At 41.0% G+C, this 13,178-nt stretch overlaps 1 protein-coding gene across 2 annotated transcripts; it reads right to left on the reverse strand.

Moving 5' to 3' along the window:
* Positions 1-1,355: 1,355 nt before the first annotated feature.
* Positions 1,356-11,945, reverse strand: sh3d21 (SH3 domain containing 21). 2 transcript variants are annotated; one of them, XM_034553539.1, is made up of 17 exons: positions 11,518-11,945; positions 10,835-10,992; positions 10,679-10,736; positions 10,008-10,117; positions 9,435-9,525; positions 9,295-9,356; positions 9,176-9,215; positions 8,781-8,875; positions 8,294-8,395; positions 7,898-7,949; positions 5,409-5,459; positions 5,215-5,332; positions 4,199-4,364; positions 3,458-3,538; positions 3,113-3,297; positions 2,370-2,433; positions 1,356-2,238 (listed from the first exon to the last, which is right to left on the reverse strand). In XM_034553539.1, the coding sequence occupies exons 1-17, from the start codon at positions 11,519-11,521 to the stop codon at positions 2,209-2,211; spliced, it is 1,467 nt and encodes a 488-aa protein (XP_034409430.1). In that variant the 5' UTR covers positions 11,522-11,945; the 3' UTR covers positions 1,356-2,208. The 2 variants fall into 2 exon arrangements, with proteins under 2 accessions (XP_034409430.1, XP_034409429.1); XM_034553538.1 differs by having other exon boundaries at positions 4,199-4,367; positions 11,518-11,944.
* Between the last annotated feature and the right edge of the window lie 1,233 nt (positions 11,946-13,178).

Here is a 13,178-nt window from a genome sequence, read left to right on the forward strand (position 1 = left end):
GGCGTTGATGGTGTGGACTCTTTGAAGTAGCTGTGTAATTATATTTGTATAAACCTCTTGTGAATGGCGTCTGTACACAAAAAAACATCGGATTCGAAATATGTTTCACTAAAACCCACGACTCAATATTTTGGGAATATCTTTTTCATTTTTACAGGATGTAATCACGATGCGCAAGAAGCAACGTGTCTTCAGCTTATGGTAATTATACGTCTATGAAACAATACATCAATTAAATTAAGTGAGTGTCAGCATGAGGGGAACTCCAGTTGGGGAAAGCCATAAATCTGAACCACAACACAGTGTGAAAAAAGATCCCTGTAAAGACGAACATATAGTACAGATGTTTTTGGTGGTTCTAATTCCAGAAACCTGACTACGCTACATTTATGATACTTTTCCACTGCTTTAATTGATCGCATTTTATTATAATGGCCAAATAAAAATAAAAAAGTCCTCTAAAATGCCATTGTAATTTATGAATCCCCTTTTAAAAAGGATTTTTTAATATGCTGATTTATTGCCATTTCCCCATGAGGTCATGCATATGATTCGTACAGCTCCTTTCTTTGACAGAGGCGAACTGTTCTCAGCTCCTCTTTCTCTAGTTCTAATTTTAACTCTGAGCGTTTTTTTGGTATTTGACCTCTGAGCTCCACAATGTTCCAGTTATCAACACTCAGTTTTCAGTTCTCCCAACAGTTCCATCTTGCTTGTCTTACATTCCTCATATATCACAATGCACGTACGCGCAAACGGTGCATTATAATATAGAACCTGTTGTCTGAGCAGCATCCGTCATCACTGTCATTATTGAATATTTTAGAGGTCCCTCATTAAATAAAGTCAAATCTTGTTTTTGCAATTCAGCAATATCAATTAATTCTTTGTTTAGTTTAATTTATTTCACCCTTTATCAAAGAGGGAATGTGCACTTAATGGCCATTAATTCAACAGTTTTTTAAAATACTATGTTCCTATGGATGTTTCAGAAGCACCCGGTCCCTGATGGGCTCCAGATGTTGTCCAGATGTGGTCTATGGTGGGCAACACTAGTAGGCTTAGACAGGAACAGACCACCACCACCTCCATCTACACTCCTGAATGGTGGTCAAGTTAAATGGCTCTCCCTCTGGTGGGTGAACATTATTTCTCTTTAATTCTCTTCCCACCTTCTCTACATTCATTATGATGAATCACTAAGTTTTCAGAGTGAGTCAGTTTTTCTCAGAGTGGGATGCCTTTTCCACTTAACAGCTGGCCACAAACTCTGTTTTAAGGCCTGAAGAGTTTCAACAACACTCTTTAAAGATGTTGTATCATAAAGGGATTATGCATTAACATCAGTCATTTGCTTACATCTCAACATATTTATTACTTTAAAGGAAATACGTTCTATGTTTTTTAATGTAAAGTCACTCTTGTATGATTCCACCAATCCTGAATTCACTGAAAAGTTTAACCCTGCCCTGTATGTAGAATAGTCACACAGTGCCCCCCAGTGGATTGATGCAGCATTACATTCTGCTGTAGAAAATCACCTCGATGTCAAACCATGTGTTAGATAGACAGTTGTAGTTAAGGTATTAACATTCAAGTAACAATACCCCTCTGGAGGACTTACAATTATATTTTTGGTCTTTGCAGAATTGTAATATTTCCTCTTAAGTACAGCTGCAAATATTACATATTTTTGCCACAGCACGTGTTAATGTTAAGTACAGTAAAACCATCCATCCATCCATCCATTTCCAGCCGCTTAGTCCGGGGTTGGGTCTCGGTGGCAGCAGGCTGACCCAGGCCTCCCCCTCACCCGCAACATACGGCAGCGATATTTTACAGTAAAACCAATAGTTAAGTTAATAGAGGTGACAATAGAAATAGAACAATGTAAAAGATTAATTTGCAACAAGGTGACGGCCTAAGAACCAACATTTGTCATTTCCAGCATTCAAATATGTAAAAAACTTAACAGTACATCATTTAAATTCATAAGCTTCTCCAGTCCAGTGCAGGATTAGTTTGAGCCTATGTCCAACTACACTTTGTAATTTAGCCCTTGCTCGTGTTTCTGCAGTGGGAGAGCTAGCTTGTCTTGTCCATCCCCATTCAATGTCAGAACAATGTTTATCCTGTTTTAAATGTGCAGTGCACAAGCCCACATGGTCACAGTGTCAGACCGGCCGCTCAGTCACATCTGTGTTGGGATTATTTCTTCCTCAAACTGTGTACTTCCTCCTGCAAGGAAAACAATACATTATACCACAGTCACAATCTTAAGAACCACAGCTTCTGTATGCTTATCTTATGGCAGAATGCCGAAGGCATAAAGTATGATGCATGCAAAATTCAGGGCACGCCTCACTGACCTGCAGTGCCACTCGTTTGCTTCCCTCCGCCCTCAGTTGTTCTCTCACTTCCTGCATGTCTCGGCTGATCAAAAGAGATGGAAACAAATGGTGAGTTTGCAGACATGGGTTTGTCTAAATAGGTCAAGATGTACACTACCAGTGAAGTAAGAATATTATAAATTTATAGTGGGGACGTATCACAATAAAACAGAAATCTTCTTATCCATCTAATGAAGCACAAGTAGTACAAAATCGTTTTAAATATGCCTTTTAATTAAATATTTTTCATAATAATAATAATGACTCATGTCTGCCTTTCTGTCTGGTGAGAGGGTTAATGTTGAACTTCAATTCATCAGGTAGTCATAATCCCGTCTCCACATAAATACCAATGTTGCTCTATAACTGATGGGTGTGTAAATAAGCAACTGCCAAATCAACTTAAAATGTGGTGATGTGTCAACGTTGTTGAGATCAACAAAAAACAAATCAGTTATTGCAAGTTTAAAAAATGTATGTCATGGGGGCACAGTGTAAGAGGCGTTTAGTGTCTTTCGTTCTTACTTCCTGTGTGTGCTAGTGTCCACAGACGTCACTCAAATCCATGGAAACAGTTAAGGCGGATGAATGATACGAAGAATTCCTTCTTTTTGAGTCAGGATGACTGAACCGTTTTAATTATTATTATTATTAAACACCTCTCTGAATCAGTTGCTTAGGTTTTAAACATACCCGGATTATTAAAAATAGGTAGTACTCACTCGTGTCGCGTCTCTAGCAGCTCCAGAGCCATCCTCAGCTCTTTGATGTCAGCCTGCAGGCTTTCCACAGTTGCTTCTTCTTTACGGGTCACAGCTTTGGCATCCACGACTACTCGTGGAGGTGCTGGTCGAACTGGAGGCCGAGGATCCGACTTTGCAATCGATAGCAGGAGATTTTCTGGACCCTGCAGTGAATTTAGGTGGCTTAGAGTCTCAGGCCACTTAGCTTAATGTGCTTTATGCTAGAATATCCATGCAGCCAAATGAAATGTAAAATGATATACAACAAAGATCATATATATTGTGTGAGGTTTCATCACAAGGAAGGAAATCAATGTCACAAACCTTTAGCAAGCCAGGAGATTTCTCTGTCTGGAACTTATTTGGGGATGATTCGGGTTCTGTCTGGTCAGTGGCCCCTTGAGCCTGCAAAGGAGCATAAGTTGTGGCAATCATTGCTCATAATCAGGCCTCACACCCTGCCCTAAGAACTCTCACTCTCCTGTATGTGTCTTCTGAGCAGCCAAGTAAGAACCATAAAATGATCCTTTAGGGAATGAATTCCTTCATTTAATGACTTGTAATGAACCCCTGAGATCAGGCCCAAACGTGTTGCTGTCAGTGTTAAGTGGTGATGTAAAATGTGTGATGTTTCTATCACTAGGGACTTTGTGTTGCTCAAACACATCTGCACTATTGCAAGTACAAGTGCATGGAATCATTGTAAGAGAACATGGGTGAGTCTAGGAGATGAGTTCCCCTAACATTAACCACTCATGGCATAGTTTGTGAAAGAAATTATATAATGGATTGTGCTGGAAATAACTTGTCATACCACCAAAGAACAAAATGGTCCTAACACTTAGCATTAATGTGTTCGGTTCCTTATTAAGAAAGCGAGGACCTTTACCTCACAATGCACGAGATAAAGTAGGGAGTTGCCCATTTGTCGCAGCGATAATCTCAAGTTGCAAAGGTCGTGTACAGAAGTGAGGGTAAGCACCACCTATGTGGTTGAGCAGGTTGTCTGTGGTTCCTGCCTCGGCTACGTGTTCCTTATGTAACTCTTCCATGATGTGGACATACTTGTGCTGCCGTAACCAGGCCTGATGGGGGTCTCCTCTGCGGGGGTTTTGCTCTGTTTGCTGTGGGATGGCAGAGTTTATCAGTCTGTACATCCACTCCATCAAATTGGTCTCTCTCTCTCTCTTCCAGTGGTTTCGGCGAAACAGGAGTCGCATCACCGTTGGTTCTGCTGAAAATAAAGAGATCACGTCAACCTTTTCATTGCAGGAAATGAGATGAAAAAGATGACCAGCTCTAATGGAATGAAACCCGCAGGTGCACACAACAGCTGTATAGTTAACATTTTCAAAAGAAGGAAAAACAACAACATTTCAAAGTATTTTCCAGTTGTCTAAACTCTGATGTGTGCAGGTGCAGAGAAAAGAGTCTCTGTCTTATTTTGTTTCACTTTCACAGCTCTGTTTTCCATGTTGGCAGATCCCCCGAGTCACAACTCAACTCCAATCACCTTTTATGCATTGGTGACATCTGATATAAGGTTTTATTTATCAATATTCAGACTTAAAGAAAGATTTGTCAAAATTAAGAATGATTCTTAATGAAGCTTGAAAGGTGTGCCTTGGAAACTATTTTCAGAAAAAGCTTGTTCTCCATTAGCAGTCTCTTAAAAACAGCGCTGTTTATGTTTTCACTGTTATTTTGTGTGTGCTTTGCTCAGGAAACAGGAAATGGGCTGCTCTCGTCTGTTTAGGCCCGCTCTGACTCATCCCAGAGTTTCCACTGAGCTTCTAAAGGTTGGGCATCCTGGCATTCTTCTTTAAGGACACCATGGCAACTGGTGGCGGCAACCAGAACCTTTAATATCAAGAGGCTCCGCTCCCGGTGCCAGACCAAAGGGGAGAAAGTGTTCCTGACATTTCCTTAAGGCCCTTTGCTTTGGAAGGGTTGCAAATGAATCACTAATCGTGACTCTGATTTGGAAGCCATATTCCTGAGTAACTCTTTAGTGGTTTGGCGTGGAGATTAGTCGTGAGACACAACATCAGCATTGTGCATCTGGCATTGGCATCACTTACTTGGGTAACACCTTGTTGGGTTTGCCTTTGACTGGAGGCGGACTGGGCTTGTTGAAGGATGGCAGCTTGACTTTGGTTGGAGGATTACTTCTCAGGTCCTTAACCTCTGGTTTGTCATCTGTAAAGCAAATGATTCACATTACTCCTCGGCATTAGTATATTATAATTATAATAAAAGCCACTGGCATTTATACCTTTTGTCTTTGCTGGACCAACTTTCTCCATCACTGAGGCCTCTGTCTTTGCTGAGAAAGTAGAAGTGAATGAACCGTTATCACAAAGTTGCCTTTGGTATGTAAATAGTGTATTTGCAGGTGTCATTGTGGGTAACCATATGAATACAGAGCAGGTTGTTACTAAAAAAGAGCATGCATGCTCAGAAAGTCTGCTATTGATAAATCAAAGTTAACTTTCACATGCAGGTGAGGCTTCTCCTGTAATATATGTATAAGTACTACAACACACTTTGACATCGCAATGTTAATGTATATTTGTTTTCAGTGGTGGTGAACGTAGGAGAACCATAACCACTAGTAAGTTTTAGTCGCCACAGAATTTACATTTGTTTACCCCAGAAAGCATTATGTTTCAATGTGGTGGAGAACAAAATGCCACTGATCTTTCTATTAAATGGCAATCTAGTTTTTGATCAGTTGCATGGGAAGGCAAAGTCGGTGCACACAAGGTCACAGCTGTATCCAATTGCTCCGAAGCAATCAGCTCCCAAGAGTCTCAAAAAGTTCATCAGAAACTGTCACTCTGCCTCAGCTCATAGAAATAGAGTCTCTGAGAGAACTTTAATCATGAAGGTGATGTGAGAGATTCCTGATTCCCATGCAAGTCAAGTGCTCATTTCAAGCAGAATGTGTTGAAGAGCCTGGTTACCGCTCTGCTACATACATATAAGCACACATCTATGAAGTAAAACTGCTCTAATGCATAGCCCTAAAAAACAAAAAAAACAAAATAGTATTATACTTTGCACAGTGCTTCGAATCAGAGATGAATAACAGAGTGAATGAGAACACAGGAAGCCTACCTTGAGTGTTCAAAGCATTGTGCAACATTCCCTCTCAAGTAAACCATCCACACAGCAATAGTAGCTCAAAGGCTGCGTCTTGTGCTGGTTGTGAAAATCTCTGTGACAGAGCTCTCCTCCCCCCCACCTTCTTGTTTCCTCCAAGACTCCTGAACGGTGTCACATGACCAGTCTAACCATCCCCCATCTCGCTCTAGTCTGAGACTTCCTGTGAAATTATTGTGAGTGAAACTGTGTGGAAAACCTGCTGTAATGAGCGTAATGCGGTGGCGGAATGATATTCAGTTACTTCAGGTGACATTGATTTAGTGTTAGTTTCCCCTGCCTGTTTACCCATAGATGCTTTTGACATGCATATTGAATCTCCAATCAAGGAAAGTGTTGGGGGTCTAAATTTCTAAAATATACGTTTTTGTTTTGTTGGTAGAATAATTTGCAAAATGTGCAACTTGCACCGCAGACTGCACTCCTCAGCTGAAACTTCACAGGAAGCCACATCCGGCTGCGTTTGGTCTGCTGATTTGACTTCTACGTTTTGGTTTCAAAGGCTGTCAGTGTTCATTTGCTCTTTTTATAACCGCCAATCTAAAATAAAATATTGGCTGCAGAATACATTAACAATGAAAATCCTAATTTAGAAACTTTAAAGTCAACTTTTACAATGTTACCACCCAGGAATGACAAGAATGTCTATCGAAACTAATTAAAACAGTCTGCCAACCTCAGTGGCGTTGCAAGGTGACTAGATGAATACTTCTTGTCATAATACTAACCTCACAATACAGTGAGAATAGAACAGTGTGTAAAAACTCAATTTATTAGGCCAAACTCTTCTGATATTACAGTGGAAGTTATTCTTTTCAGACTATTGTGTGTCATTGAGAAGTACTCAATACTTTACTTAAGTAAAGATGGCAATACCACTGTGTAGAAATACAGTTCTGATCTCCATAAACAGCAAGAGGACTTTTCTTGGCGAAAGCAATAAGATCATTTAGAAATCAATGAAATATTTCGTCACAAATGATTCAGTAACTAGGCATGTAAAAAGTGGGACATTGTACAGCGAGCCAGTCATCAGTGACGGGAAGAGCAGTCTTGATTCACCCTTATTTATTTTTGTGTAAGCTTTACTTTAATTGTTCTGCTACTAGAGGTGAGGCACATTGTAATTTGTTAATAGACTCCTAGTTGGATTCATCTAATATTTCAGCATAATTTATGTAATAGTCTGATTTGAATCCGCAAAGTAACCATTAACTAAAGCTGTTAATTAAACGTGATAGAATGTAAGTATGTGGTTACAAATTGTGATGAAGTATGAAATATCATGAAATGGAAATACTCCAGTGAAGTGCGAGGATCTCAACATGTCAGAGTTCAAGTTGTTTTGGAAGCACGTTGAAATAATGACACTGATCAGGGGAGCTTTGTGGCTGCCACGTGTTGAAAATCACCCAAAAACATCACAGCTGTCAGTGTCTCCATCTGCTTAAACAACAGCCCTTCACAGGCCAGGCCGGCGGTACACTGCCAGGCTAAACACCACTGCATCCTGCAGTCATGAGTCAGAAGAGGACCACAGAGCCACGAAGCCTCATGTCAGACAGCGTCCCTGTGTTGCAGCGGTCGTCCGTCTCTTACCTGGGAGTTGCGTGTTGTTGATGCGTGCAGGCGGTTGGCTTGTGATCCCAGACTAGAGGAGGAACGGAAAACTCAACAGGTTGGCAAGTACATCCCCTTGTGAATTAAAGGCATCTCTATCTTACACACTGTTTCCACTGAGGGGATTTTCAAGTGAGTAATTCCAAAAGGGAGGATGTTAGAGACGATCCTGACTCACTGCAGACTTGTTAAAGTATTACAAAAACAGCACAACTGCAGAATAATTGCTATCATGTAAAAAAAATTCAACAGATAGGAATTGCTTTAAAGCATATCCATAGTTTCATGGAAGCGCAATGCAGTTGTCAAGTCTTGAATGTGGGAAAGGTCCAGTCCAAAAAGGATGTTCTTAAGATTGTGTTTTAGTCCACTCACTTGCAGACTGTCCATTGGTGGTATCAACATGACGAAGTTATCAGGAAAGAAGCCACAGCGTCCGTTTAGCTCTCCTTCCCACCAGCCTTCATCTTCTGTTTCCTTCAGATGGAGATTAAAGGGTTTCATCAGAAGCTCAAACATGGCAGCGTCCTTTGGGACGCCAAATTGCTGCACACAATGTCACCAACCGGTCAAGCCAAACATGGCTGCCCTGTTATCGTTTTATCATGGAAGCTATCTCAGAAATCACTTCTTTTCTCTGATACGGTTTGAGCGACTGTCACGTGCGCGCGTGGAACTAAAACACGTGTGTCACCGTGGAACGCCCTCGACAGTGGAATCAACTGGTTTAGCTGGATAAACAATACCATACTCCTGCAACTATTGGTAAGGAATGCAGCCGAAGGAATCTGTTACCGGCATGACATAATGGGAAAAAAGGGTTGAAACAATGCCAGAAAACAAGAATTAAATGTCCTTGAACCTTTCTCAGTATAACAACAACGTCTCCTTGTTTCAGATCCAACTCGTCATCCGCCTTGGCCTTGAATTCAAACATGACTTGGCAACACTCCACCACTGAGGAGACATAGAAGATGACATGGTTACCAACCTTTAACTATCTAAACATTATAGTAATGTGTGAGAGGTTTTAACAGTGATGACTAATCTTATCAGCCCTTCACATCCAACTCAAAGAAGAACCCGAAAGAGGTTGTCACAGACTGGAGATAAAAGTTGTAAAACTGGATCCCTGAAGGATATTGTATATTGTATATATATTGTATACTGTAAAGTGATTTATCCAGCCACATCAGCCACTTGACACCCACAACCCATTCACCATTCAGGTAAAATGACACATATAATATGACTAACCTTGTTTGGTTTTGTTCCTCACACTTGTCCTTTGAGATATCTTTATGAGGACAAAAAGTACGTTAAGTCAAAGGTAAACCAGACATGTATTTCAGGAACTTTATTTCTGCTTTACATACCTCCTTGTTGAACACTGCGTCAGTGAGCTTGGGTCTGGCCTTGCCCTCATTGTGCTTGCTGTCTGTAAAGAGCATCACCAATAATGAGTGTTGTTTTTTTAGATTACATTACAAAAACAAAAGTTTTTGGCTTTACCAACCTTTAGGAGACACAAAAATTTCTTTGACAAAATTGGAAGGAAATGCTCCAAATCTGCCATTTTTAACCCCCATCCACCATCCGTCTTCAATCTGTTGAGTAGATTATATCAAGGTGAGAAGGAATACAACAAGGAGCTGTGTGAGAAGACACTATTGGCATTGAATTGGTGCGACAACCCTTTGCAATATCTGCAACGTATACTGTGTGTTAAGGGTTTTAGCAATCGGTCCGTTTCAGATCTTTGATTACTTGATGGCATTAATATCCATGTAAATTCTCAGAACTAGTCAGATCAGCTCACATGCATTTCCGTGACGATGTTAATTGTCTGGCGGCTAAATATAAAGAGAATGCAATACCCAAACAATCAATAACTTTTAAAAAAAAACACCTTTTATTTGCCTAGGGCGAATTGGCTCAGCAAACCTTTCAGCAACACTCAGATTAGCATACAATACTAAGGCTGTGGCCTCTGAGCGGCTTCAGCCACCAGCAGAGAAATGCTTTGCTTTGGCTCATTTGCAGAGCATCATTGTTTGAGTGTTTGAGCAGCGGTAAGAGGGCACTCTACCTCTCTGATGATCTCTAGCGTCTCCCCAACATCCAGCTGCAGCTCGTCTTCATTGAAGGGGCTGTAGGCAAACGCTACTTCGCATTTCCTGGTCTGTTTCATCTTCTTTACTGAAGGAAGACAAAGAATCACCAGCCACATCAAAAGGCGGATGGAAAGCTGATGGAAAGCTGCAGTTCAGTAATGGTGTGTTTCACTTGATCGGAGGACACGATGGTGCATGTCTAATCCTTTAAAGACTGTTCATTTCTATCTGCACACTTTTCACACAGCGCAATTAGGATTTGTGTGGCCGAGGATGTGGTATAACACATATTTACAGTCGGCTTACTTGCTGCACAGTCTTGCCGATTGTGTGCAACACACTAACAACGAATTTAAACGCTCAGGGTTACAATCGAAAGAGCAACCTGACTTTGAACAGCACTGTCAAATATTGTTATCGTTTATTTTGACTCCACTCAAAGTGCAAGCTGAGATGAGGCGTTCATATTGCAACATATGCAGATTTCTTCTCAGGATCATTCTTAAATAGAATTAAATCATCTCTGATTTACTGACATAGTGTGCCTGCCATTGAAGAAGGCAGAACTCCAGATGTTGTACACATACAAGTTTAAACACATTTAATGAATTGCCAATGAAGAAATGTATTGGACTTAGCATTGTACTTTTTCTAATGCTCCGTGGTTCCCTCTGGCTGTCCCCAATCAAATAGACGGGCACCTCCTGCAATGAAAAACCAAAACGAGGCATATTTTAAGACATGTGGATAAACATAAACACACAGTACAGTAACAGGACAATGCAGTGTGGAGTTAACCGACCGTGGCAAAGTTAGCAGGGAAGATGCCTCTCTTTCCTTTCAGCTCCCCCTCCAGCCATCCCTCTTCGCTGGCCTTGGTGACATTTTTGACCACATCCCCCATCCTCACTGTGATCTCGTCTCCCACGGTGCCCTCAAAGTCCATCAGCACAAGCACCTCTGCAGTGGCCCCGCAAATAGGGCAGAAAATGAGATTCTTTGCTCCTGACATTTTAAAACCAAGACAAACCTATAGCCAGTGGAGACGAGACAAGGGCTTGGAGGGAATGTAGATTGCTACAGATAAACAGCACTGATCATTCCTTTCAAGTGAAAACATGTTTTCAATGGGCGAACATATCAAATTAGAGAAAGTCAGCCAGCGTTAGTGGGATTTCCAACACAAAAGAATCTCTGTGTACATACATACATTAGACTACCCTTATTTTCCAGCAAACACAAACACGCACACTCAGTCTATGCAAAGTTATGCAATGGCAATGGCATTATAATAATGATGTGGCTGCTGATTCAAAGTACCATAGATTTTTGTTTTATTTGCGTGCCGATTTGTGCGGATTCAAAAACACTGAGTCTTTTTATTACTTTGCAAATAGTTTCTGTTCTTCCCATTGAATCCAGCCAACAGATTAAAACCCCATAACTCCACCCGTATTCAAGGTAATAGCAACAACACCGACTCACCCATGGCCTCGTTCTGTCTTTCTCCCTCAGATTTGAATATGTAATTCCTTCCCAAAGCAGCAAACAAACCCTCGAGTAGAAGGTGAACTGAAAGAATCTTTGTGTTGTCTAAGGCTGAGAGATATGGCAGCCAGGGCCCTTCTTCCTACTTGTCAAACATTAACATTGAGCAACTTTTCCTGAGGCTAGTCATGACAAGTCAACAGCAAGGAGTAGGATGGGTCATACAGTACAGAGAAAGAGAGAGAGGGGGGGGGGCAAGAGAGAGGACAGAGGGAGGGAATGGGGAGGAGAACAGGTAAGACAGGTTTACAGTCAAAGAACAAAGCTCATGAGTGAGGCTAATGGAGAACGACGTCTGACATCACAGAACTAATGCTAAAAGTCAGCACAATCGCACTTAGGTCTGCTTTGCTCTTTCATACGCCTTTCAGACTTTATGGTGTGACATGTAAAAAAAACTCACGTATGTTTGTTGGGAGGGGCTTGTTTGAGTGCGTCTGTAATGTTGTTTTGGTACATCGCTTGAGGCAAAGTAGCCGGGCCAATTATAGAAAGCAGAAATAGGGAAAAGAGAATTTCATAAACCAAAATAACATCTGACATGTAAAGGAACAATGTTAAGGCATTAGGGAGATAAGAAATGTTGTAACAATGTACTTCCTCATCTTTTCTGTTGAATGTCCTCTTGGTCTAGTCTTCAACATTGTGTAGGAAAGGGTAATGTTTTTTTTAAATCCTTTTTTAAAAAGTGGGCTGTAAAAAATGACAAGAGTACAAACTGCCCCATTTCTAAATGCACAACAATTCACAATAAAACAAACTAAAATAATAATGTTTTACAATACAATAAAAATGCCAGGCCAGAGCGCTAACTGGTTGCTCTTTGTACTCAACCATAGATAATGATAATAAAAAAGACCAACTAGAAACTAAATATTTAAAACAACTTTATTATAGTGGCTAAATCATTAAAAGAGCCAGCATGTTTTGACCACAGTAGGTCTTTGTCAGAGCATAAATACATGGGTGTAAATTAAAGGCCATATCATAAACACTTTTTAGTATTCCCTTCGGCGTTGGTCTAACATTTTGGAGTAACTGGATTGCCTTCCTGTTTACTATGGCGGACAGAGTTAGAAAGTGTTTTCATGGACGTTTCAAGGAGAGCAGAAGCTGCAGGACATGCACAGGCTCTGACATGATCAGTCTGATGCTTATTCAATCAAAGACCACGTGGAGAGAGACTCCATTGACTGAGTGAAGCAGGTCATCTTGGCCCAACCAGGAAGATGCTCAGAACTCCAGCATGATAAAAGAGCCGCACAGTGGGCTTGACGCGGAATACCTTCGACTAAGCCAAGTATGTAGCCCTTCTTATTGTTGTCAGGTGTGGACGTGAATTGATCAAAGTTGTAATATTTTTTAAACACGGCCATGGTGAGTAGTCTGGTCGGGTTGAAATACTGATAAAGCCCAACAAAAACATTCTGGTTCTTGTGGTTGCATTTGCTGCTTTTCTCTGAATAATGTGTCCTAAAACAGGAGACTCCAGCATGTAGTTGGTTTCCTGTGCAGCTGGTGCATTATGTAAATGAGCCGTCCCTGGAGGACTCACTGTTTATGGGTGCAGACGGGTACAGAGAGTCGGCAATGAGCTG

Source organism: Cyclopterus lumpus, chromosome 16 (assembly GCF_009769545.1).
Source record: "Cyclopterus lumpus isolate fCycLum1 chromosome 16, fCycLum1.pri, whole genome shotgun sequence".
In the NCBI taxonomy this organism is placed as follows: Eukaryota; Metazoa; Chordata; class Actinopteri; order Perciformes; family Cyclopteridae; genus Cyclopterus; species Cyclopterus lumpus.

Coding starts and splice junctions, on each gene's coding strand:
- sh3d21 (XM_034553538.1), bottom strand. Junction 9,216..9,294: donor ACGCAGTGTTCAACAAGGAG/GTATGTAAAGCA, acceptor GTCCTCATAAAG/ATATCTCAAAGGACAAGTGT. Junction 8,396..8,780: donor TTGTTGTTATACTGAGAAAG/GTTCAAGGACAT, acceptor CTCCATCTGAAG/GAAACAGAAGATGAAGGCTG.